The sequence below is a fragment of the Euleptes europaea genome, chromosome 5 (genome assembly GCF_029931775.1).
Source record: "Euleptes europaea isolate rEulEur1 chromosome 5, rEulEur1.hap1, whole genome shotgun sequence".
Taxonomy (NCBI): domain Eukaryota; kingdom Metazoa; phylum Chordata; class Lepidosauria; order Squamata; family Sphaerodactylidae; genus Euleptes; species Euleptes europaea.
The window spans coordinates 49,052,664-49,077,139 of record NC_079316.1 but is presented as its reverse complement, the minus strand read 5'-3'; the positions used below and the strand labels follow the sequence as shown (position 1 = coordinate 49,077,139).

Below are 24,476 nucleotides of genomic sequence, written 5' to 3'. Positions count from 1 at the left end.
GGGGGTGCAGTCTACTGTGACAGAGTCAAAGTCTACTGTGAGCCTCAAAATCATCCTACTTTATGTCACAAAGCTCCAGGATAATATTCTCCTTTTAGTAACCATCTGATTAGTCACCATTTTTTTCTGATTTGACTACAGTCTTCCAGTCTTGGAGACAGTGAGGCTGGAATGGACAACGTGACTACTGTTTTACAAAGGAAATTGCATTTTCTCCTTTAGCAGGCCTCCATACTAAACCAGGGTAAAGTTTTTTAGAAGCATCTAGGCCAACATGAGGGCTGCAAGTGATTGAGAATGCACCATCTTTCCAGATAGCGTGATCCTGTGGTTAAATTAACCACATGTAAATTATTAACGTGCATCTCCGAACTAGTTCTTCTGCCTTCCTCTGCTGCGCTACAGCCTTTTAATATCTAGCACTTTTACCTTGTGAAGGTACCAATACGGGCCTAAACAAATCACATCTTAACCTTCTCAGTAAGCTAAAAGCCATGTTCTACTGGTGTCATTGCTTTGGTGCTGTCGCTATACATTTATGGAGCCCAACATAGTATCTACATCAACTTCCAATTGATCAGGTTATTTTAAGACCTCCCCAAACTCTTTTCAACTTCAACAAAAGCAATTCCTCTAGCAATTCATATGTGAAGCTAGCAGTTTTCATATTTGTCGAAAGTCTCATAGAACCCCGGTCTGACTTTTCTGATGCTCATACGTAGATGCTGACACTCATGAGGAACTGACTCGCCATAGCTAGTTGAAGTTGCAGTCCCAGTAATCCAACTAGAAGAGAGGCGCTTCCTTTTTGCCTTAGGTGAAAAGTCTCCGGCTCCCTTGCTGCGTTCAAGACAAGAGTCATCTTTATTCCTACTGCTGACTTCTTCATCTGGCTGTTCATCTCTACTGGAAGCCATTCCTTTACGCTTACAAGTTTCTTTCTCTTCTTCTGCAATCTTCCTGAAACGCTCCAGTGACTGCACTTTTCTTCGGCTTTCTAATGTTTCCATTTGCTTCTTGTCCATGAAGTCCTCAAAGTACATTTTTCTTTCACTTCTTTGATCTTCAAGAAATTTCCACTCAATGTCTGTCATCTTCATACCGCTGTATTGCTCCAGTTTCTCTCTTGTAACTGTATCTGCACAAAATATATCAAAAAGCTGTTCTGAGCTCCTGTTGAAGTCATCTGCTTTTTGTGTAAACAGCTCATTTTTTCTTCGCTTTCTGGACTGATACAACTTGGAGAATTCCTCATATACCTTAAGTATATGGTTTTTTATGCTATGTGTTGCTATGGTGTACAAATTGCAAAATAACCAGTGTTCCTGCAAAAGTTCAGCAAGCAATTGGGCAGCATCTTCTTTGGATCGCTGGGCCTGCCCAGCCCTTTTAGGGTGCAACAGATATAACATATTTTGAATGACATCCTTCTTTGTAGGTAGAATTCCTTGTGCAAATTCTGACGACTCCACATAATCAACAGTTCCCAGAGTTTTCTTTGCTTTTGCTTTAGTATCCAAAGCTGCCATTGTTTCTTTCCAGATTCACTTTACCTCAAAAGCTACAATAAAAGAGAAAAAGATTAGACAACTGAATCAGAATATTAATAGCAACAAAAATACAAAAGCTTTGTGAAGCTACTCACCATCTAAGCTTGACATAAAAATAATTCAACACCAAGGACTTAAACATCTGTAATCAAAATATTTGCTACACACCAATCTTAGGGGTAAACTAGCCTTGGATAAATGCATAAAATCATCTGCAAATTAAACTTTCCTACAGAGCAGTACAGCATCTCAATAAGATACTGAATCCTCGTTACCTGTAACCTACATTTTCTCCAGTCTTTCTAGTGGTATAGAAAGAATTTGTTCCCAGCAGAGCATATGTCTAGGATACAGTTTAGTGGCAACATAAGAACCATAAGTCATATTTTATTAAATACCGAAAGTAATTCCATGTTTTGAGAAACACGATCCTCACTCATAAGTTGTATTTTTTTTCCAACATGAACTCTACATTCTAGCAATGGTCCAGGGTTTCTCTATACTATAAATGCACTTATCTTACTATCAGTGAATGTCACACTTGCAGACCACACATTAACGAGCAGTCCTATAACTGTATTCTGCACACTAAAAATGAATAGCATGGTGCCAAAGATCTCAACGAGTATGCTGCAGCACTTCCAAGCTGTCTGGAGATCTGTTAATCTCGTCTTCTCAGAAATATATGCCACTGTTTTGAAGTGCCCCAGTTACATTACCCTTTCTATAAAGCCACTAAATTTCAGTTATCTGTACTGAAATGCCAAACACTTTCTCAACATGAACATGTTAATGCATAATGCTATTGGCAACATTCAGTCACATTATATTTTAGTTTCCCGAGCATAATTTCCTGACAAAATTTCGTAAAATATTTAAGAGGCAAGGGGAGATAACCTTAGGCTGATTGCAGAATGGAAATATCCAAGAGACAGTGTCAGGCATCGTATACAGAATGATGTGTGCTCACTTTGGCAGCTTTTAAAATATGCGGACGGGATATTGTCAAGGGATGCACAAACGCACAATTGTAAACTTCCACAGCTTAATCGTCAAACTCAGTTATGAAGACGTTACAGAACGTTACAGAAATTCCCCCTCTCTTTTAAATACATCTGACTACAACGGCAGGTCAAGTGTCACGGAGAACGTTTCCTTTCCTAGCATCTAGCAAAATCAGTGTACGGAGGCCACCAGGGAAGCTACAATATGACCCTAAACACTGGAGGAAGGGGAGAGAAGAGTTAGTTGAGAAAACGTTACGCTTTAAAAACGTGCAGGAGAACGAACTACGGAAACAGAGCTCTAAAATCGCTGGCCGGACAAGTAAACTATATAAACGCACGCACAGAATTGCCCCCCTCAATATGCCTCGGGCAAGATGGGTATAGCGATCGAGCCTTCACGAGCCCCCCACCCCCGACCTTATTCCCCACTTCAGAAAAGAAGGCCACAAAACAACACACTCCGCGAGGTGGATTTGGGGGTGGGGCGCCGTCCTCCCTCTCCAGGGTCCCTCCCCACCCCCAGACCAGGCCGCCAGAACCCCACATTCCCAGTAAGCCAGCCATAACCGACGCACCCAGCCTGTCCAGCACTAATCCTGCCTCCTCCTTCGCCCCAAGACCTGCCTTAGAGCCACGAAACTAACCGAATCAGGTAGGGCGCCAGTCGCCTATCGCCTGCGGCCCGCCCGCCACCATCTTTGTGAGCGTGAAGGAGCGCTACGCAGTGGGAAAAGGGACACAGTCGCCCTAGCAGCCATCTTGGAGAAGGGCACCGCTCACATACCTTGCAGCGTGAGCTCTTCTATCCCAGCGTCTCTATGACCTAACGCGTGAGCCTCAATCACAAACTGCTTTTAAAAATCCGGGGTGTTGACAACTCGCCTTTCAACCTCACTCTATATTCTGAGGCGAAAAGCGGCCCCCAAAGGGCTCCTTGCGTAAGGACGAGGAACAAGGGCACAACCGGGAAATAACAACGACCAATCGCTGTCAGGTAACGTTTACCGGTAAAAGAAGACGTTAGAATACAGGAAGGGAACCTGATTCCATGGGGGGGTTGGGTTCATCACATTCCTTCGGCGGAACCGACTGGCTCTGAGCTCAAAGCTGATTGGTCGTTGAGCCACAACGGTCATAACGAGACGTTATTAATCTCGTGGGCGGACGCTAATGCTTCCCGATATCAAACTCAACCGCGGGATGATCTGTTCTTTCCGGGGGCCGTGGTCGGATTTACCAACGAGACTGAGAGTAGGAGAGAACAAACGCACGAAGGCCGGTCTAGGAGCTGTGGTTTACTATACCTGTTTTGCTACGCCTGTATTTCGCGTTGTAGGAATATGATTGGTCAGCTGTAAGAGGAAAAAAAAATGCAATGGCAACCAATAGCTGTAGAGTGAGTTGTAGGGCGCGGATTGGTTTTTCGTTTGAGTGATTGTGCCCTAGTAGCCAATGGTGGCGCTCTGAGATCTAAACGAGGATGGCCTTGGTACTTGGCTCTATTTAGTCTCTAGGATCTCCGTTTGCGGCAAACTCGCTGGGCGGGCACGAAGGTGATTGGCGTCCCCTGTTGTTTGTCTGTAGCCTCTGCTCCTCAGAGTACCAGTTCCCTGGTGGCGATGGAGATTCCGTTTGACTGTCGTGGCTAATAAACTGTTCACAGCTAGCCTCCATTTTGCCTTACGCGGATCCAGCTTTCAATTTCCATAGTTAATGTGGAGTCGCCCCTTCGTTTGCAAGCCCACCATGTTCTCTCCCGCCCAAAGAGAAGAAGAGCAGTAATAGTTCCCACAAAAGTGCACGCTGGTGCTGGAGGGGAGTCTCTACAGTTAGTTTTCTCTGCACAGTGGATCTGTGCAAAGGTCCGGGGGGGGGGGGGAAACACAGCTTCCGCTGACTAAGCCTCTAGGCTTTGTGGACTGCAAGAGACTAATTTTAGAGGTTAAATAATAGTGAGATGGTGGGGAAGTCTTTATTACTATTGTGGTTCTTAGGTGTGGATTTCACATTACCAGCAATTAGGTGCTTCATTCGCCCCCCTTTACCCCTTTTATTGTGTGCCTAAGATTTGAGGTGCTGAGAAAAGATGGGTTGTACTGCAGCAGAATCCTGTCTCAGCCATAGTATCTGACCAAGGACCTTCCCACCTCACCATCTGCAGAGGATGATATTGGTGTACCTGTAGTTTATGGTGTACCTGTAGCTCGCTCTGACCTGGATGGCCCAGGCTAGCCTGATCTCATCAGATCTCAGAAGCTAAGCAGGGTCTGCCCTGGTTAGTATTTGGATGGGAGACAGCCAAGGAATACCAGGGTCATTATGCAGAGGAAGGCACTGGCAAACCACCTCTGTTAGACTCTTGCCATGAAAATCCCAAAAGGGGTCTCCATAAGTCAGCTGCGACTTGACAGCACTTTACACACACAGCTCATGGTGCTGCATACTCAGTGGCTGTGAATCATCATATCAGGGGCCATCTCTACCCACTGAAATGAGGAAGAGGTAGACACCCAGGGACAGTTGCATAAATAACACTTACTGAAAATGTGTATTTGTATGGAGGGGGAATGAGAATACCAGAAGAAATGGATGAAGCAAAGCAAGAAGCAAACAAAGGCGTAAGGTCCTGCTTTGTGTTGCCGAATGTACACAAAGAATTCTTGTATATTATATGCAGGAACTCGGGCTTGCTCAGTACACCATTAATTTTAATATTTAGTATTTTTGTGAAGCAGCGTAGCAGCCATTCAGAGTGCCTACCATGTTTTTTAAAAAGTGTGAGTGGGAAAGCTAGATAGCTGGATGGAGGTGCTGCGGGCTCTCTCAGCTCTTGTGCAGTTGTTGGCCCAACTAGTGGTGATTGATGCGGAAGCCAAGCGGATTAGCAGTCTTGTCCAGGATACCCATCAGAAAGTCCACGGCCACATAGAAAAGTGTAGTTTATTTGTACAGTGCAGGAATATATACAGATACCCCTTTCACACTCTCCACTCATAACATCCCGCATAGAACTGCGGTTTCACTTCATTATATACACCTGGTGGACGCAGCCACCAATCACAGTAGATATCCAATTATCCTGGCATTGCTACTGCATTGCATCAGCCACCTGGCTCTAACTGGATCAGGCCAGCTTTCTCTAGCTCCCCAGGTACTTTCCAGGCTGATTACATCATCCTTAGATCTCACTGATCTATCCTGCACCTGTCAAACTATCTGACAGACTTGTAATCTTGACACTCCTTCTCAAGGATTTCAGATTAGTTTGATTAGTTTCATGAATCTATTGCAATCCACAATTTTTGTAAATAGATCTGCCACATTACCAGCACTGGCACACTTTACAATACATACCAAGCCTTTATTCACAGATTCAATTACATTGACATATCTGATTCTTATATGCTTACTTCTGCCTTTAAAGTTTTGCTCAGTCGCAAGTTGTGGCGCTGATTGACTGTCAGTATACACCTTTACTGGTAATTGTACAGACACATTGAGTTCCTTCATGAGATAGACAAACCATTCCACCTGATTTATGCATTCACTCACAGCACTATATTCTGCTTCACATGAACTCATGGCTACAAATGACTGTTTTACAGATTTCCAATGTATGGGTGCTTTACCAAAATACAACACATACCCGGTCGTTGATTTCGCATTCCCCTGATCTGACCATGATGCATCTGCATACGCAGTCAGTTCCCCATTACATGCATTCAAGCATAACTGGTTGTTTACAGATCCCTTCAGGTATCTGAGTACACGCTTAGCTGCTTTCCAGTCACTCTGCTTTGGTGACATATTTTTCCTGCTCAGGCAATGTACCGCCTGATATATGTCTGGGCGAGTCCAACAAGCAAGATATAACAAACTTCCTATCAGGGACTGATACAGAGATTTGTCACACTCTTCTTGTTCCTGAGACTTCACATAAATAACCTGTGACCATTGGGGTTTCAGCTGCATGAGCATCAAGCATGCTAAACCTTTCCAGCAACTGTTTTATTTTTTCTGTTTGAGACAAGTAAAAAACACCTTTACTGTCTGTTTATTTTTACCCCTGGAATCACCTCCAGGTGCAGCCAATTTACAAACTGCCACCTGTTAGATTAGAGTGAGAAACCTTGAGCTATTGGCATTCTTCCAGTTCAGCCTTCCTTGCTCTGAACCACAATAGCTTTTCTCTTTCATTATCAGCTACTATTCTTTCATAGCTGCCAGGTTCACCATCATCCATACTGTAAACATGATCACAATCATCAAAACCATATCTTTGTAGAGGTACTCCTTTATTACTTCTTTCTGACCGTCTGACCACCGTGCCACTAGACTCCCCTCCTTCTGGAGTCTCAACCTTTACTGTTTCCCTGATTGCAACAACTTCAGGAAAAACACTTTCACCTGCCTCTGGCTGTTCATTAGCCGGCAATAAAACTTCTTCAGAAACCTTCTCATTTCCATGTAAGCGTGGCCAATTAAAAGATTCTCCGAAGTTCGCAGATTTGCTAAAAGACACCTGGTTCTGATCATTAGCAAAGCGATAAGATTTTGCTGCATTCTGATATCCCAGAAAAATCAGCGGTTTGGATTTCTTGCCACCTGCTCTGCGGTTCTTTAAAGGTATATTCACCCAAGCCTTTGTACCAAACACTCTTAAATTCTTCAAAGAGGGATTTCTATTGTACAATGCTTTGTAGGGAATATTGTTAATGCTGGAGGTCCAAAGTCTATTAATCAAATAACAAGCCACCTTGATGCCTTCCCCCCAGAACCTGGGTTTTAGATTAGCATCCTCTATCAAAGCTTGCAACATTGACTTTAGATAACCAATCCTCCTCTCAGCCACACCGTTCTCCTGAGGAACACAGGGATTAGCCAATCTGTGCTCAATTCCCTTGCTTTCTAACCACTGGGTAAATGCACTAGAGACAAATTCACCGCCTCTGTCAGATTGTATACTGGATACCTTGAGGTCTAGCTGCCTTTCCACCCTTTTAATCCAATACTTGATGGTTTGACATGCCTCACTTTTCTGCTTCAGCAGATACACCCAGCCATAACGAGAGAAATCATCCACAATGCATAAAGCGTACCGGTTCTTAGACACACTCTCAGGAAATGGACCACAGAGATCTAAATGAGCAATTTGCATAGGTCTGCTTGCCACCCTTTGGCTTACCTTAGCCACTGGACTACGTCTGCTTTTAACAGATTTGCAGACAGTGCAATCTAGGAAAGAATTACACCCATTCAACTTAATGTCATCCTTCCCTAACACACTCAGGGTCTTTTTTAGAATGGAAAAGGAGGCGTGCCCAAAACGCCTATGTAGAAGGTGTATGCACTCATTATGTGGATTTTTATTCACAGACTCCACTACCATAGAAGTTTCTCCTGTCCTTCTATGCACCACATAGACATCCTTTTGCAAGTGCCCTTCTAACATTACAACCTCCCCCTGGCTTATCTGGCAGGTGTTTCCTTCAAACTGCACCTTAAAACCAGTCTTAGCCAGCACAGAAACACTTAGCAAACTATGCTGTAACTCAGGCACACAAAGTACATTTTGAAACTTATGCTTTAACTCTGGGAAAAACACCTCCCCTTCAGAGTGTATTTTTAAGTGTCTCCCATCTGCTAGACTTGCATAAGACTTAGCAGACTGCTTTTGGTTAAACAACATGGAAGCTTGTACTTGCCCCACTGTCCAAGAGCCAAATGTTCTCTTTGTCTCCAGCCTCTGCCAGCACAACAGCAGTGTAAGTTCCATTCACTGACTGTCTCTTTGGTTGCTTTTTCCTGGCCAACTGGGGACAATTTCTTTTCAAATGTTGTGAGGACCCACAAAGAAAACTTTCTGACAAACATCACGCATTCCTCATCTTGCTTGTAGCTCCTACTCTGCCTTCCGTCGCCTCCCCTCTGCTGCTGCCACTGGCTCTGCGCTGAGTAGACCTCTTGCCCGTCTCGGGGTTGTCTAAACAGCTCGGCTGCAGTCCTCGGCGTAGACTCTATCCAGTCTCTCTGCCTGGGATGAAAAACGCGCTGGGGGGCTGAGGTCTCGGCAGATGGGCGATTCGTTGATTTAACCTCGGGGGTGTATCTCAGCTGGGCTGCTGTCTTCTGCTTACGTCCTTCCTCCCGTCATTCCTTCTTCCAGAATTCGTCCAGTCAAGTATTCATAGGTTAATTGCCCTGCTGCCAGGCTCTCCAGCGAGGTTACTAAAACATCAAAGCTCGCATCCAGAGAACTCAAAAGCAAATACACCCGGTCCTCCGCAGATATAACTTTTCCCCTCAACTCCAGCTGTCTAAACAACTCTGCTAGGGTCTTCAAGTGGGCTGCGGCCGGCGTGTGCAGTGATTTATGGCATCTATAAAGCCACCTCATTAGTGCTAGCAGCGTGCCAGCTGAGTCCCGGAGATACACTGCTCGCAGACTATCCCATGCCAACTTTGCATGCTCTTTTCCAACAACAAAAATAAGCTGGTCATCTCCCACCGTCAAGGTGATATTGGCAAGGGCTTTTATGTCCTTGGCAATCTCGGCTGCTGTAGTAGGGAGTCTTTCCACAGCATCCCATAAATCTTCCCTTTTCAGATACTGCTCCAACCTCACAGACCAAACGTGGTAATTCTCTGAGGTGAGTTTATCCACCGGGATAAATGATTGTTGTGCCATTGTTACTCACACACAGCCGTCACTTCTCCAGTAGCCTCTGAAAATCCTGGACTCTGCTTAACTACCACCACACATAAAACCTGCGCAGTGTAGCAGAAACACTCCTGTAACGTAGAGGAGCTGGGCCCATAACCCTGACGCGGAAGCCAAGCGGATTAGCAGTCTTGTCCAGGATACCCATCAGAAAGTCCATTGCCACATAGAAAAGTGTAGTTTATTTGTACAGTGCAGGAATATATACAGATACTCCTTTCACACTCTCCGCTCATAACATCCCGCATAGAACTGCGGTTTCACTTCATTATATACACCTGGTGGACGCAGCCACCAATCACAGTAGATATCCAATTATCCTGGCATTGCTACTGCATTGCATCAGCCACCTGGCTCTAACTGGATCAGGCCAGCTTTCTCTAGCTCCCCAGGTACTTTCCAGGCTGATTACATCATCCTTAGATCTCACTGATCTATCCTGCACCTGTCAAACTATCTGACAGACTTGTAATCTTGACAGTGATCTGCTAGAGATCTGAACAAAACCTCTACGTTTTGAGGCTCTGGTATGTGAATTCTAAATTGGTAGTCTGACAACACTGCATGTACTGAGTCAGACATTTTAGTCCACAGGTTTTGGCTGGCCCAGAATCCAGTTTTAATTTTATCTTCACCTCTTCCCAAATTGAGTGACAGGATGACATCAGACTGAATTCAGATTGCTTCTAAACTCAACACAAAGTCAGGGAAAAGTCAAGCTTCGGGACCAGGAAGGGCTGGCAGTAGCACCCCCAGAAGAACAGGCAGCCCAGGTCTTGTCAGTAGTTCCAACAACTGCTGAGGCAATGCCTCCAGAATTGCTGCTGCTCATGGCAAAGCTGGCTTTGTGTGTGTGGCTCTGGCGACTCCTGCAGGGGGCTATGGTAGCCTGTCTTGCTGGATTTGCTACAACTGTTTCAGAAATGGCAGATGGCCATACTGGTAACATCTGCTGGCGTTGGGCAGGAGGTTGCCCTTTGGCTTCTGCCCTTTCTTCTTCCCTACTGCTGGCTTGCTGGTTATGCCACAAAACAGGTATCAGAAAGAAGTAATGTGATACTGATTATGTTTGCAGTTCTGTAGAATTATGACACAGTATTTCTGAAAAGTCAGTGCAGTAGTTTTGCCTTCTCTCTTGTTAATTGGCAATTTAAGTGAGAGCTAAATCATCTGTACAGTTTGAAGGCATTTAACTGTACATTACTTTTTCCTTTTTGAAAAAGGAAGTTCCTGGATCATGGAGAAAGTTCAAGCCAAAAAGGTGTTAGCTAACAAAGGAAATGAGATCTGTGAGGAAATTGGCTGTCCTGGAGAAGGAAAGATGTCATCAAGCAGGTCTGTAACTTGTCTAATTACTTTAGAGGAGGAGGTTGTTTTTCGTAATGCAAAGTGCCAAGATACTCTTATTTGAGCTGTGATTTAATATGGAAGTCTGTCCAGTTGAACTAGGTGGAAATTACTCCTGAGGAAATATGCAAAGGATCAGGTTGCAAATATCCTGTAACAACTTAAAGGGTCCTAGGGCAGTTGCCCAGGAACAGCAAGATTATTTGTTAATTTGGCAAGTATAGCAAATTCTGATTATGAGCAAGAGCAACAAAGAGTCTGGAGGTGTCAGATTCATGAGTGCTTTCAAATGAAATGTTTGTCAAAGCGGATGTCACATTCATCAGTGTGGAAACAAACAGCATTTTTTAAAAATTTCAGAATACTAGCATCAGCTGTTTAAGTGTAGTAGCAACAGTTGTTCTGGGTAAACTTGGTAAAAGCAGCAATTTCTATTTCCACAACCAAATGATTTGTCTTCCATCTGAACAATGCTAGTGTTCACACATCTAAGTTCCCCTTTTATGCTAACAGTTCTCCTGTTCCATTTTCCACAGTAAGATTTACATGGATTACAATGCAACCACCCCCCTGGCTCCTGAGGTGATTCAGACAGTTAGCGAAGCCATGCAAGAAGCATGGGGCAATCCTAGCAGTTCCTATGCAGCAGGTGAGAGCAAGCACACTAGGGGAGTATCTCCTTTTGCATACGAGTGGGATTGCACCTGAAGCTTTTCAGGCCACTGACAGTAGCGATTAAGGGTCAAGCTAGCCCTCAGTTCACTGCAAGTGAGCTGTGCAAGAGCAGAGAAATACTTCCGTTGTTGAAGTAATCCAGATGTTCTTCCTCAAAGGACCATGGATGTTGCAGGAACATCATATTTTCCCATCACAATTTACAAAGCAATAGGCCAGTGGAAAAGCGGGATTTTTTTGTAATTGAAATTACTTTAGTGAATTTCATCCTTCCGAGGTCGGTGAAATTAGTACCCAGCTTGCTGGGGGTAAAGGGAAGATGACTGGGTAAGGCACTGGCAAAACCACTCCGCAAATAAAGTCTGCCTTGGAAACGTCGGGATGTGACATCACCCCATGGGTCAGGAATGACCCGGTGCTTGCACAGGGGACCTTTACCTTTTTACCTTAGTGAATTTAGAAGGGTGTAACTCTGCTCAGGTTTGAAGTGATGGTCATGTTCATTCAATACACCCTGGCTGTTTTTCCATTGTCTGTTTTAGATAATTTTCTTGGGGACAGGAACCCATCTACATTTGTCTATGTAACCCAGCAAGGCACTGACTATTGCCAGTTACATTAATGGCAATGAAGGAATAAATTATTCCCCATTCTGACTTGATCCTGCACGTTTATTAAAGAAACAGAGATCATTTGTGTATTTATTTTAAACTTTTTTGAGTGTTCCTGCACTGATCATATGGAAAAGCCCTGATTGAATATTGAGTGGCTTAATCATATTAATGTCACTGTGGATATTCTGGCATAAGTGATGTGAGTCATAGGCCAGACTAATTTATATTTTCAGTTTTATCCAGGTTTTCAAGGTATTGCAATGAAATGGCCCTCAGTAGGTGATTTTCTTTTCCTATAATCCAGTCTTTCTCACTCGCTGGAACAAATGCTTGTGTCAGGACCCCAGAGCCAAACTTCTGGAATTCTTTTTTTGTTCCCTAAACTGTTTTTGTTTTGTTTGGAATAACATTTGCATAGGCATAGCCTTGCAGTGCTGTCTTTTGAAGACTTTTGTTTTCTTAGTTACCTGTAAGCTAAACTTTGTGTCTTGATCCTACAGGTCAAAGGGCTAAAGCGATCATAAGTGAAGCTCGTCAAAATCTGGCTAGAATGGTAGGAGGACAGCCCCAGGACATCATCTTCACTTCTGGTGGGACGGAGGTGAGATTGGGGAGCTGCCTTGGAGTGTCCGAAAGAGCAGTCTAGAGTACACAAGCTGGTTTTTCTGACACGAGAGACAGTGTGGTCTACACACTTTGGTTAAGGTATTGGGCTGGGAGACCTGTGTTCATGTCCCCACTCTGTCATGAAACTTACTGGATGACCATAGTAATTTTTAGCCTAGTCACTCTTTCAGTTTAACCTACCTCATAGGGTTGTTATGAGAATAAAATGGAGGAAGGAAGAACTATGTATACCATCTTGAGCTCCTCAGACGAAGGGTGGAATAAAAAGAAAAAAAATATGACAGTCTTTATTTGTAGTTCCAGGTTAGTCTGAAAAAGACCAGTCAGATCAAAAGAAAGGTTAGGCCTCTTGTGCAGAACAGGTCTAGCTTTTATTTAAATCAGACAAAGCACCATAGATTGATTCTTTCAGAGGATAGCCATGTTGGTCTGCAGTAGAACATCTAGTAGCACCTTATAGATTGTGTTACACAAAATTATTCTAGATCTGCCTCTGAGACTGAACCAGGAGGTCACTTGATTGATAGACTAGTGCATTGCCCTCCAAGGACTACATCTTCAAATCTGGATTTTTGTGTCATTGAGTAACTAATAGGTGACACTGGGGCTTGTATTCTCTCCTTTTCTGCAGGCAAACAACTTGGTGATCCACACTGCAGTGAGGTATTTTAGAGAAGGCAACAAGCAGAGGCATGATGGACTCAAAAATCAAAAGAAAACTCTGGGGATGTGTCCACATTTAATTACGTCTTGCATTGAACATGACTCAGTCCGTCTCCCTGTGGAACACTTAGTGAAAGAACATGAGGCTGGTAAGTTTTAGCCACTGTAGAGGATGGTCAGGGATCACTGATTATGCTTCCTATCCATCCTCTTATGCTTCCTACCCACCCTCTTACTTTGAACTTCTCTTGACCAGGAATTGTTGCTTTACAGTTCTCAAAGCAAGGTACAAAAATGAAATAAGAATGTGATAAAATAATAACAGCAAGTAAACATATTAAGAGTGATGCCTAACTAAAACTTTAGCCCCCCCAAATGACACAGGCATATTAAACACTAAAAACAAGAGCAGTCTCTGAGTCCTCTTGAAATGGCCAGTGTCCAGGATCTGCTGGAGCACAGCTGGTGATGGATTTCATAGTTCATAGGTGAACACCAAGCTAGTCCAAGATTGAATCACTAAATGATGCTTAGGGCCAGATTTTAATGATCAGAAAGCTGCATGTAGGAGAAGGTGCACCTTCAGATAACTCAAAGAAAGATAAAAAAGGGTATAATAAGCATACGAACATTAATTTCCCAACATGATGCTCTTAAAGGAATATCCATTGCACATCTTCTGAATCTGCTCCCAGAAATACTCTAATTGTAGACAAATGCATTGAGCTATGGCATTAACTTATTTGCACCCTGATTTGCAGAAGCCACTTTTGTCCCAGTGTCCAAAGCAACTGGGCAGGTGGAAGTAGATGATGTCATTGCCGCAGTCCGTCCAACCACATGTCTGGTTTCTATCATGCTGGCCAATAATGAGACCGGAGTTGTCATGGTGAGTTGTTTTTAGTTAGTATTGCCCAGATGTTCAAGGGAAAGGAGTTCAGCTTTCTGTATGTGACAACATAATTTAGAGAGCAGTCCTAAACACATCCAGTCAATTCAAAGAGGGTTACTCCCAGGACAGAGCTTTTAGGATGGAACTCTATCAAATATACACTGGAGAAATTTCACTGGTCTTTTCTCTTTCTCATTGTCCCTCTGAATTAACTTTTTCTTTCTTTCATTATTCCTTTTCATGTTATAGTGTTAGACTGCAGAATATATGACTAGTTATCAGTCAGCCTTATATTAGTTTTTCAATAGCTAAATATGTTAAAGTATGCACACAAAATAAAACAGAAAACAAGGCAGAAAAATAGAAAGTAGTAGGCAAAGTATCAGATTAAGATAAATATTAGAATTCTAATTGTCTTTAACAATTAACTCTAATCTTATTAGAGATCAGGATGATAATCGAAAGTTGAAATAGACTCCATGGCTCAGGATTATGAAGCTATAATGTGTAAAGCAGTCCTCTCCATGTAAGATATTCTACAGTGGTATGAAATTCCAGCCAATAGGGCAGCAAGAGTAGTGTTTTTGTCAGAATGAAGACCCCTGACCTCAGACAATTTTTTTTCCTCATCAGCCAATCTCAGAGCTCAGTCAGCAGATTCAAGCTCTGAAACACAGGAGAGTGGCATCTGGTCTGCCACGAATCTTGGTACACACAGATGCAGCGCAGATGATAGGAAAGGGCCACGTGGATGTGCAGGATCTGGGAGTGGATTACCTCACTATTGTGGGGCACAAGGTATGGCTGTCCACTCTTTGGACCTCTCTTTGTATGTTGTGTAACTTACCTAGGTCAGCCGTGATTATTCCAATACCTATTGAGCTGGGAGCTTGTTCTCTACCCATAGAGTCTTTGTGTATGATGGACAAACAATCTGGAATGGAGAATAAAGAACATCTCACAGTCATCAGCGTGCCAAGCACTATTCTAAGAACCAGACAGTGCCTATAATTCAAGGATGGTTGTATATCTGGTAGCTGGCAATAACCCATTCAGTTCTCATGCCTGTGGTTCTGATTGCAGGAAATGGGGCAGGGCTACATCTGCTCCTTGTGTATTAGCGTTCAGTGCTGTCTCCACCACATAGGCTGTTGGGGTTTTTCTCTTCTCAAGAAGTGACTAAGGATTTATTGGGGATTATGTAACTTTTCATTTTAATTTCCCTTTCTCTACTTAACCTTACAAGTACAGAGTTTGCAGAGAACAAGCAACAAGACTATCTCTCCTTGTCTGGAACTCAGAAAATCTAGTGCATTAGTGCAGTGGTTCTTGAATGCTGATCAACTGAGAACTACTATTCTGGCTTGCTGGTTCTTTGCTGACTACTTTATCTTCTTACAGTCTCCATTTTGGAAGCTGATTGGAAGGTTTTTTATACAGTCTCAGTAATGTAAAACTGCAGTGAACAGTGGTATCCTAACAGATACCTTGGTGACACAGAGTGTGCACAGATGTAGCAGTTTCTTCCCACCTGGACTTTTCTTTCATCCTCCATATCTAATAGAGCAGAGGTCCCCAACCACAGATAAGGTAGAAGGTTCTGCATATTCAGAGGGTTCCCCAAATATCATGAAAATATTAGTTTGTAAATTATAATTAACCTTTCTTCCCACCAAGGACCCTTTAAGCTGTGAAATGAATGGAGCCCCTATCAGTGTAAAGTAACTTGGAATAGGATGAAAAGAGGGTTAGGAGATGTGCACCATGAGGTATGCACCTCCTGAGCCCACCTGAGCCCAATTCCTGCCCCAAACAGGGTAGAAAAAAAGGAGGTAAAATACCCCTCTCTTGTCTGCATTACCCAGGTTCGGGGTTTGATGGGGAGATTGCTTTCAGGATTTGTTGAAACTTTTCATGCACGCTCATGGTGTTGTGCTGTGGGGGAGGGAATTTTCCATTCTCTTATCCCAACCTGTTGACTTTTTTAACATCATAATCTTGTGGCATACCTAAAAGTGCACAGTGCGTATAAGAATTTCCCCACTAGATGGTGCTAAATGTTCAAGGTTTTCATACTGTGTTGAAGCATGACATGGCAGTACAATGATCCATTATAGCGTTCCCCTAATCTCTGTCAGGAGTTATCTAAGGGTTCAGGTAAAACCAAAGATGTAATTGTTAAACTAATTGTGGCATTCAAAAGCATGTTTACTGAGTGTTTAAAACACTCAAAGGTACTGACAACAGATGGAGGAAATATGTAGGCCTGCCCATTATATAATATGTAAAAAGGCCCTAAAACGGTGAAAGGTGGTCAGTAGCACTGTCTGTGGGATCCGTCTATACTGTTCTGTTTGTTTTCCTTTAGCAGCAACCAGGTTTTTTTCCCCTCAAGCATTAATGCTCATTTCTCCACTGGGGAAGAGCTATTTTTATGACCCATGTTAGTTTTACTTCTTTGTTCTTCTGTCTCATGTTAGGATCACTACTTAGTTCTTGTCTGGAGTCCCAAGTTATCTTTGTGATTTATTGTTGCAGTTTTATGGCCCACGGATCGGAGCTCTGTACGTGCGAGGACCCGGTATTGCTACACCTCTCCATCCCATGCTGTTTGGAGGTGGACAGGAAAGTAATTTGCGTCCTGGGTAAGATGGCTGAAGGATGGGTGGGCCTAAAGCCATTGAGAGGCCAGTACTGGAATCTGTGAGCCAAGTATCCCTTTTTCTGTTGAGATTGAGGAGCTGCAGGATAAGACAGTACAAAGGAAACGTGTTAATGACTTTAAAGATATTTTCCTGTGAATTTCATGTTTGTACACTGAATATAAATGGGCCAGTAACTGAAAGGCTCATCTGTTGAAAAATCTGTATTGCTTAGCTCATTGGCCATGTTCTGCACAGAATAGAGAGTTTAAGGATATGCCAAGACTGTTCACGTTCAGAAAACTGTCACTCATTGAAAGTGTATTTAGCCTACTTATTCATAGTGTATGGTGAAGGATGCTTTGTAATTTTTGAAGGTTTCCATAGATCTTAAATAGTTCTCTACTGGGTTTTGGAGATTGTTTAGAGAAGATCTTCACTTTATAGCCAATAGCAGAACTTTTTCGTTAACAAGATTTCCACTGAATAACTTGGCCAGTGGCTCCTATTAAGTACTCCACCATCTTATAGGTATAGTATCTGTGCAGCATGCATTATTCTGTGGGAATCTACAAACACTCTTCCCCCCCCCCTCTGTTCTAGGACTGAGAATACACCAATGATTGCTGGTCTTGGTAAGGTGAGCTAACCTGTAATAATAAAATGGATGAAACGCTGATGCTATCTTTGTCACACAGCTTGCCCTGGTGTATTGTATTCCATTACTAAAAATCAATTAGGAGGGAAAAAGTATATCTTCTTGTAGCAAAACAAGGTTCATACTTAGCTAGATCCAGTGTTGCTGACATATTTATTTAAAGGTTGAAGCAATACAACATAATCCAAACTAGCTGGGAGTTCCCCCTGGCAGTGCTTTTTTGTTTCCCTGCTCTCATGCCAAAGTAAGGGCAGAATTTTGTGTTGTGTTATTTTGATTCACATGTGGAGCTATTATTTGCATGTTTGAGCAGAGCAGTGATGGGGGAAATGGCTTGTTGCAAACTCAAGAGGTTTCCCAGCATTTGAGGGTCCAGTTGTTGAGGGTTGGATGAAAGGTCAGAGGCTCTGGTTCTAGGAGCGTTGTTTAGAGCAGTTGGGGAAACTGTGCAGTATCTGCAATTATGCAGGGAACTTTTCAGGAGCAAGATGGGGATACCATGCTGGCTGGTAAATATATGGGGCACGGGGCAAAGTGTTCTAAACAGCTCAGTGCTGTGCAATGACTTGTCAAGAATATATGCAGATTTTCTTGCCTCTGAGGGAGCAGTACACGTATATGGGTACTGGGCTTTCTTTCACCCGTTGGTTCCCTTGGAGATGAATTACATTTAGATAGGTTAACAGCACTCTCCTGTCTGTTCCAGCACTACAATTGGTAACTGGTCACTTGCTTTATTTTCCATCCGTTTGGACATTCTGGAGACATACTATTCTATTTATTTTTATCAAGCTTACTGCACTGAGAAACATTTATGGTTTTTCTTTTGCAGGCAGCAGAACTGGTGAACAAGCACTGTGAAGCATATGAGACTCACATGAGGAAAATCCGGGATTACCTGGAAGAGAGGCTTAAAGTAAGCACACTTATGTGCCTCGATTTGCAGACTTTGGGTGTGTAAAGGAGATGGTTTCAGGAAAACTATGTTATGCTAGTTATTAATTTAGGTATTTATACCTGGCGTTTCTCCCCAATGGGGACTCTGCTCAGCTTACACATTGTTCTCCTCATAACGGTCACCCTGTGAGGTAGGTTGATCTGAGAGAGAAAGAGTGACTGGCCCAAGTCCATTCAGGGAGTTTCCATGAGATGGGTATTTGAACCTGGTCTCCCAGCTCCTAGTTCAGCAGTCTAATCATTATACCTCTCTGGAGTGTTTACACATATTGGAGTCAGAAAGCATTGTCACCTTGTTGGGAGAGACGAGGAAGTGAAATTCAAATTGAGGTAAGGAGACAAACTCTGCAGAGGAGTGAAAATAGAAATCGGCAGCAGGATTCTCTGTTTCCTTGTCACCGACACCACCACCATGAATGCAGAGGCGTTTGCAGTGGTCACAGAGTGCTCACATAGGAGCTTTATGTGTATTCTCCCCTGTCAGCTACCATTTCCCTGAGTCTTCCCACACACACACATCATGCCACCAATGGTTTTTTTACTTAAAAATGGTAATTACTATGGTGCTATTACATTATAACAATCTATTTGCCACATTTCACTCCTCTGAATTTTCATTTTTTAAGTCTCTAGCCCTTTTCATTGTTCAGAAATACCTTTCCTCTTGTATCTCCACAATGAAAAGTACTAGAGGCTTTTTAAAACGTGAACGTTGAGAATTCTGAGGAGCTAGTAGATTATGGCAATAGATTGTTACAGAACAACAGCAAAGTAGCAATTATCATTTTTACAAGCCCTCTGATGATGTGAGGGGGAAGTGATAGGCGCAGGAAACAAGAAAAATTGTGCCAGTGAGGGAGGGACCTTTTAATATATGCACCTTCCCATCCACTCAGCTTGCTAGGGCACTTGGGCTTCACTGTTTTTGGAAAGATTGTGCCAAAGCAGGTTAGAGAAAGAACATAGTAAGGATGGGGAAAGTATGGAGAGTGGATGATTAGAGGATGACGTGTGGCTGTTGCAGAAATAATCAATTCAGTCTGGAAACGAAAGGAGAAAAATCTGTGTGTGGATTGCAGCCATTTACTGAAAGAGACGGCATAGGAAGGACAGCAAATCTACTGAGTCCAGAGGTTTAAGCTTCTGGTTCCTGTTATTTGCACAGTAGCTTTATTGAGGCAGATAAAAGTGGTGGAAAGCCACCGGGACAATATCCTGAATGTGCTGACTTCACCAGGGCCTCTTGCTCTGATAAAATGCTATTTCTTTGAGTGGCCTTTTTTTGGTCCGTGGTGGCTAGCCCAATATAGCCTAACCCAGGAGCAGCCTTTGCATGTGTGCCAGCAAGAAGCTTGTCAAGCTTGCTGGGCACCATGTTACAAGGCTGACACCCCGAGTAACTAACCCCAGGCTGGGGTGGGGGAATCAGTAAGGGAAGACCTGTTGAAGTCTTCCTTTTAATATTCCAGGCTGTGTTTGAAGAACCAGGAATCCATTTCAACTGTCGACTGGAAGGCTCTAGGCGACTCTGCAACACCAGTAATTTTTCTATACTGGGTTCAGGATTACAAGGTAACCCACTTGGGCTCTAAACTTGCACCATTCCCATATGGCTACTGTCAGACCCAGAAGATGTCATCCACGTTCAGTGCAAATTAGATGTTAGTTTTGCTTGTTCAGACCAAGGCTACACTGCTGTACCAGTTTCTGTCTGGGCTAAACTGAATGAGATATTTAAACATTTTAATTTGGGGCAAATGACTCCCCCTGGGGGCCATTTCAGCTTGGGAAAATGACGGGGGAGGCAGGAGCCCCTCCCCCCTACCCGCTACAGTCCTGTGCAGGATCAGTCCCCTCAGACTTTTAAAACCAAGTTCCCTGCAACTTGTTAAGTGTGTTGTGAAGTTTGGCCACCTTGTCTGCCTGAAACAGGATGTTTGCTGTGTTGTCCAGAAGAGCATTCATCTCCTAGAAGAGTACTGAGAGGGTAAAATAAATGTAACTGGTTTTATAAACGCATAACGATAAAAGTGTGAACAACTTGCATGAAATATGAGAATATAAATTTCAAGCTTAGATTTTGAGCTTCAGCATATAAATTTCTTAGTATGAATTTTAGGCTTGTCAGGAAGCATTCTAATTTTGAACACACCCACACCCACACACCCATACTGTTTCCATACAACCTGACCTTTGCCGTTAAATGCCAACTTTTTCTTACATTTGTATTTGAAAATTGTAAATGTATGGTATAGCCCCGTGTATAGGAGCCCCGTGGCGCAGAGTGTTAAGCTGCAGTACTGCAGTCAAAAGCTCTGCTCACGACCTGAGTTCAATCCCGACCGAAGTCGATTTCAGGTAGCCGGCTCAAGGTTGACTCAGCCTTCCATCCTTCCGAGGTCGGTAAAATGAGGACCCAGCTTGCTGGGGGTAAAGGGAAGATGACTGGGGAAGGCACTGGCAAACCACCCTGCAAACAAAGTCTGCCTTGGAAACGTCGGGATGTGACATTACCCCATGGGTCAGGAATGACCCGGTGCTTGCACAGGGGACCTTTACCTTTTTTAAATATATGGTATCAACTGAGTTTTTAATGCATGCACTTCTTACTTCCACCCTGGTAAGAAGCCAGTCCTGGCAAGGTGTGGGTGGGATGCTATGCTGGTCAGGTTGGCTTGGTTGTATGTCTTGGCTGCTGGCACAGAGGTTCTTGAAAGCATGTCTTCTGGGTTGTTCATGCCCCAGAGTCTTTGTATCTCTTATGAGATGAGTGAGGATCTCTGCCTTGACTTCTCTGCAGGTCGACTGGTGCTGTCTCGGTGCAGGACTCTCCTTGCCAGTGTTGGTGCTGCATGCCACTCTGAGAAGGGTGACCAGTAAGGAATCATTCCGTGAAACTGTGTTGGAGGGAAGAAGTCCAAGTCTGAAGGGAAAAGGATATAGCAACTTTGAAAACAATTACTCCATTTAGGCTTGCAGCCTCACATTCATGAACTGACTAACACTGTTGAAAGTATAACAAAAACAGCAACAGTATAATTCTATTGTATTAGGACTGACCGTATTATCACAATGCTATGGATACTTGCACTCTGCTGGCCTACCTGGGCTCAGTTTCTGAGTAGCATGAGACAAAAATATCGTGACAGCAGCCCTCACCCTTTAGATCCCACCACCACAAAATGTTCAAATGTACTGCCAGAGTCAGGTTGTATCACTTTCTACAATCCCTCACACAATCTCCGAGACAGGTATGAGCAACATCTGAAGGAATACTAGGAGAGGGAATTGCTGCAGTTGTGTTTCTGTCCCACTTTATTACCAGCAGTCAGGGAGCAGAACTCACTGTATAAGCGAGGCAGGTCTACTCAGAAGTGTGTCCTATTTTATTCATTGGGCTTACTTTCAGGAAAGCGTTTTTAGAGTTGCAACCTTAGTTGCATAAGCTGGCTAATGTTGAGTGTGTCCCCAAAATGGCAACAGTGTGTTAGGACCAAATAAATTGCCACAAAATCATGAACAGGCTTTTGAATTGCCCAGAACACTTCATTAGAGTTTTCATCAGAATGGACATTCGGTTTAAAAGGAAAGTAGCGGAGAGAGAAAAAGATGTTTCAGGATATGATGGTATGCCCCAAATCTGCAGCTTGTAGCCTTTTTGGAAATTGAGGCTGGGAGGTATTGCATGTTTAGAGCTTTACATGGTGATAAGTAAAACCATATTTTGATCTATTGGAAAAAATAAAAGCCTGCAGTTCATTAGAATCCCCCTGGTAGAGAGAGTTACATTTCTGGGCAAAGAACTAGATCACACAAACTGTTCTTCCTCCTCCTGAATGCTCATGTAAGAACTGCTTTTAGCCCCCTGTTCTGGGACTTGCAGCAGATACTTCAGACTAGCCAGTGAATCAGGTGATCAGCTAAGTCCCTAGGATTAGAATGTCACAAAGTGCTTTTGCTCTGAATGGAAGCGGCAGTGTAGTGTGACAGATCAAGTATCCCTTCAGTGACTTGCTCCCCTGCTGTTGTGTGCTGCTTATCACAACAGTGGGACAAGAAGGGAGAAACATGAACACCCGCCCTCTGGCCTTGTGCATCTGGCCTTGGCAGATTTCCCCAGAATGTTTAAATTCCAATATTATGTTTGGCTGCTGTAGAATAATTAAAAAACAATCCCATTGAGCACCTAGATGCTGCAAGCTTATATCCAGACTGGTTACCTGAGTAACTCTGGAGCCGAATATGTAATCGAGACTTAACAGGAATTTAGGCCTTCTGCTGAAAAGTCTGTCCCAGAAAAAGTATGCTTACAGGTTTGTTTGTAAGCAGGGGTCAGTTCCCAGAATGGCAAACATAGCCAAAAATAGATGCCCACAGCAATACAAATTTCAACAGCCATCCCATCCCCTCTGCTCCATTGCAGGATGAGATGGGGCGGGGGATGGTCGGGGGTGTGTGTGAGCTAGGAGGGCTGATGCAATCTTCCTGTCTCCCTGCGGCCTGGTGAGTGGGCGCCATCTTCCCACATCCCTGTGGTGCAGGGGTGGGGGCAGCTTTGCCATCCTAATTTAGGGCACCTAAAATCCTTGGTCTGGACCTGATTGGAGAACTCTGGAGAAATTAATGAGACTTTCAAACCTATGTGGGATACAGGTGGGATACTGGGATACAGGTCATCTGCTTTTCAGACATGTGATTTTCTGTGGGCTTTCCATGTACATTTCTCAGATTCAGTGGTTTCTCTTTAAGTCACAGGGCAACAAAAAAAATCTGGCTTTCATTGTTTTGTTTTCCAGGCCATCATCAATCCTGCTTAGCTGTGGAATTCCTTACCATGTGGCACAGAATGCCCTGCGCCTCAGTGTGGGGCGTGATACCAGCAAAGAAGATGTGGACCGCATTGTGGAAGATCTGAAGCAGGCTGTGGCTCAGCTGTGATAGGTCAGATTCTCATAGGGCCAAACCACATGAGATGCTGGGAATGTTGTGAGTTTCTAGGTGTTTGTTTTTCTTCTAAAAAGCAGGTGCATGAAGCCCCAATTGGATCATGGCACCATGAGGAGGGTGCACTGTAGTCTCAATTGGCATCAGGGCCCTGTGTGACTGCTTTTTAAAGGGGGGGAACTGTTCACAAATTCATTCACAGAACTCCCAGAATCTTATATAGGTTGGCTCATAGTTACCCAGGGAGAGAAGACTTTGCTCACTGGAATCAGGAAGTGAGCTTACCCAACCTGACATTGGACAGAACTGAGGGTAAACTATAGTCTCATCTGATCATTGCTATTGGAATTGTGCAGAATCTCTACTAATGCTTCCTGAGCCCTTGAGCACAGCAGGCCAGTCTGTGCAGTGACGAAAGCAGCGCTTGCTTTGGAAATCGGTGTTCACAAGAACAGGGTCACTACATGGATTGCCTGCCTGGGTGGATGAGTGATACTTCGGTAGGATGTTTAGATCTGTGCTTGAGCTTGGAATGGCAATTTAGGTTCTAGAGGTCTCAGGGTGGCTTCAGGGAAAAGGTCTGAACATTCCAGGTGAATCCACAAACACATGAAACAGTACTTTTACTTTTGCTGCTTTCTTAATGCTAGGCTTCCAAATTGCCCCTTTACTTGCCTGGAGTGAAAATCAGCTGCCCTCCATTCTGGTTACTCGAGAGATATGCAGATTGCCTTTGGCACAGCTTGTATAGACCTGCTTGTATAGCTGCCATAGTACTACACTGTGTTTAGCAAGGCACAGAATCCTGTCACAGAATTAAAGAGCAGAGAGACCTGTTGTATCCCATCACTGTACTTGGCACACAGCCAAGGATGAAGGCTGCAGAGGTATGTTTCTTTCTCGCTCCCCTGTCGTCCTAGTGTTCAAGGGCTTCCTGCTCTTTCATGCAAATCCCACAGTCAATCCTTCTGGAAAAAGTGACAGTGAGGGGCCTGAACCAGCAATTGCTAGCTACTGCTGCGGCATGTTCTGGTCACCAAGAAGTGGGAATCCTGTTACAGTTGTCACCTCCCCCTAATGGGAGAAGATTTTCCCATGAAAAATTTCTGCTGCTTGTTGTAAATGGAGGCAGACTCCTGTACTAGGACAGGCAACAACAAGAAATCTAAAATGGCCATC

The 24,476-nt window shown here is 43.7% G+C and overlaps 2 protein-coding genes across 4 annotated transcripts; one reads left to right on the top strand and one right to left on the bottom strand.

Moving 5' to 3' along the window:
- Positions 1-359: 359 nt before the first annotated feature.
- Positions 360-3,419, bottom strand: LOC130477649 (uncharacterized). 2 transcript variants are annotated; one of them, XM_056849672.1, is made up of 2 exons: positions 3,342-3,419; positions 360-1,561 (listed from the first exon to the last, which is right to left on the bottom strand). In XM_056849672.1, the coding sequence occupies exon 2, from the start codon at positions 1,527-1,529 to the stop codon at positions 654-656; it is 876 nt and encodes a 291-aa protein (XP_056705650.1). In that variant the 5' UTR covers positions 1,530-1,561; positions 3,342-3,419; the 3' UTR covers positions 360-653. The 2 variants fall into 2 exon arrangements, with proteins under 2 accessions (XP_056705650.1, XP_056705649.1); XM_056849671.1 differs by lacking the exon at positions 3,342-3,419 and adding an exon at positions 3,202-3,303.
- SCLY (selenocysteine lyase) lies at positions 3,346-23,327 on the top strand. Of its 2 annotated transcripts, none has more exons than XM_056849669.1 (13): positions 3,346-3,387; positions 10,502-10,613; positions 11,162-11,274; positions 12,415-12,515; positions 13,173-13,353; positions 13,966-14,093; positions 14,730-14,894; positions 16,635-16,741; positions 17,342-17,378; positions 18,229-18,312; positions 19,823-19,925; positions 21,154-21,229; positions 23,150-23,327. In XM_056849669.1, the coding sequence occupies exons 2-13, from the start codon at positions 10,516-10,518 to the stop codon at positions 23,289-23,291; spliced, it is 1,335 nt and encodes a 444-aa protein (XP_056705647.1). In that variant the 5' UTR covers positions 3,346-3,387; positions 10,502-10,515; the 3' UTR covers positions 23,292-23,327. The 2 variants fall into 2 exon arrangements, with proteins under 2 accessions (XP_056705647.1, XP_056705648.1); XM_056849670.1 differs by lacking the exon at positions 3,346-3,387 and adding an exon at positions 3,489-3,551.
- The last annotated feature ends 1,149 nt before the right edge of the window (positions 23,328-24,476 follow it).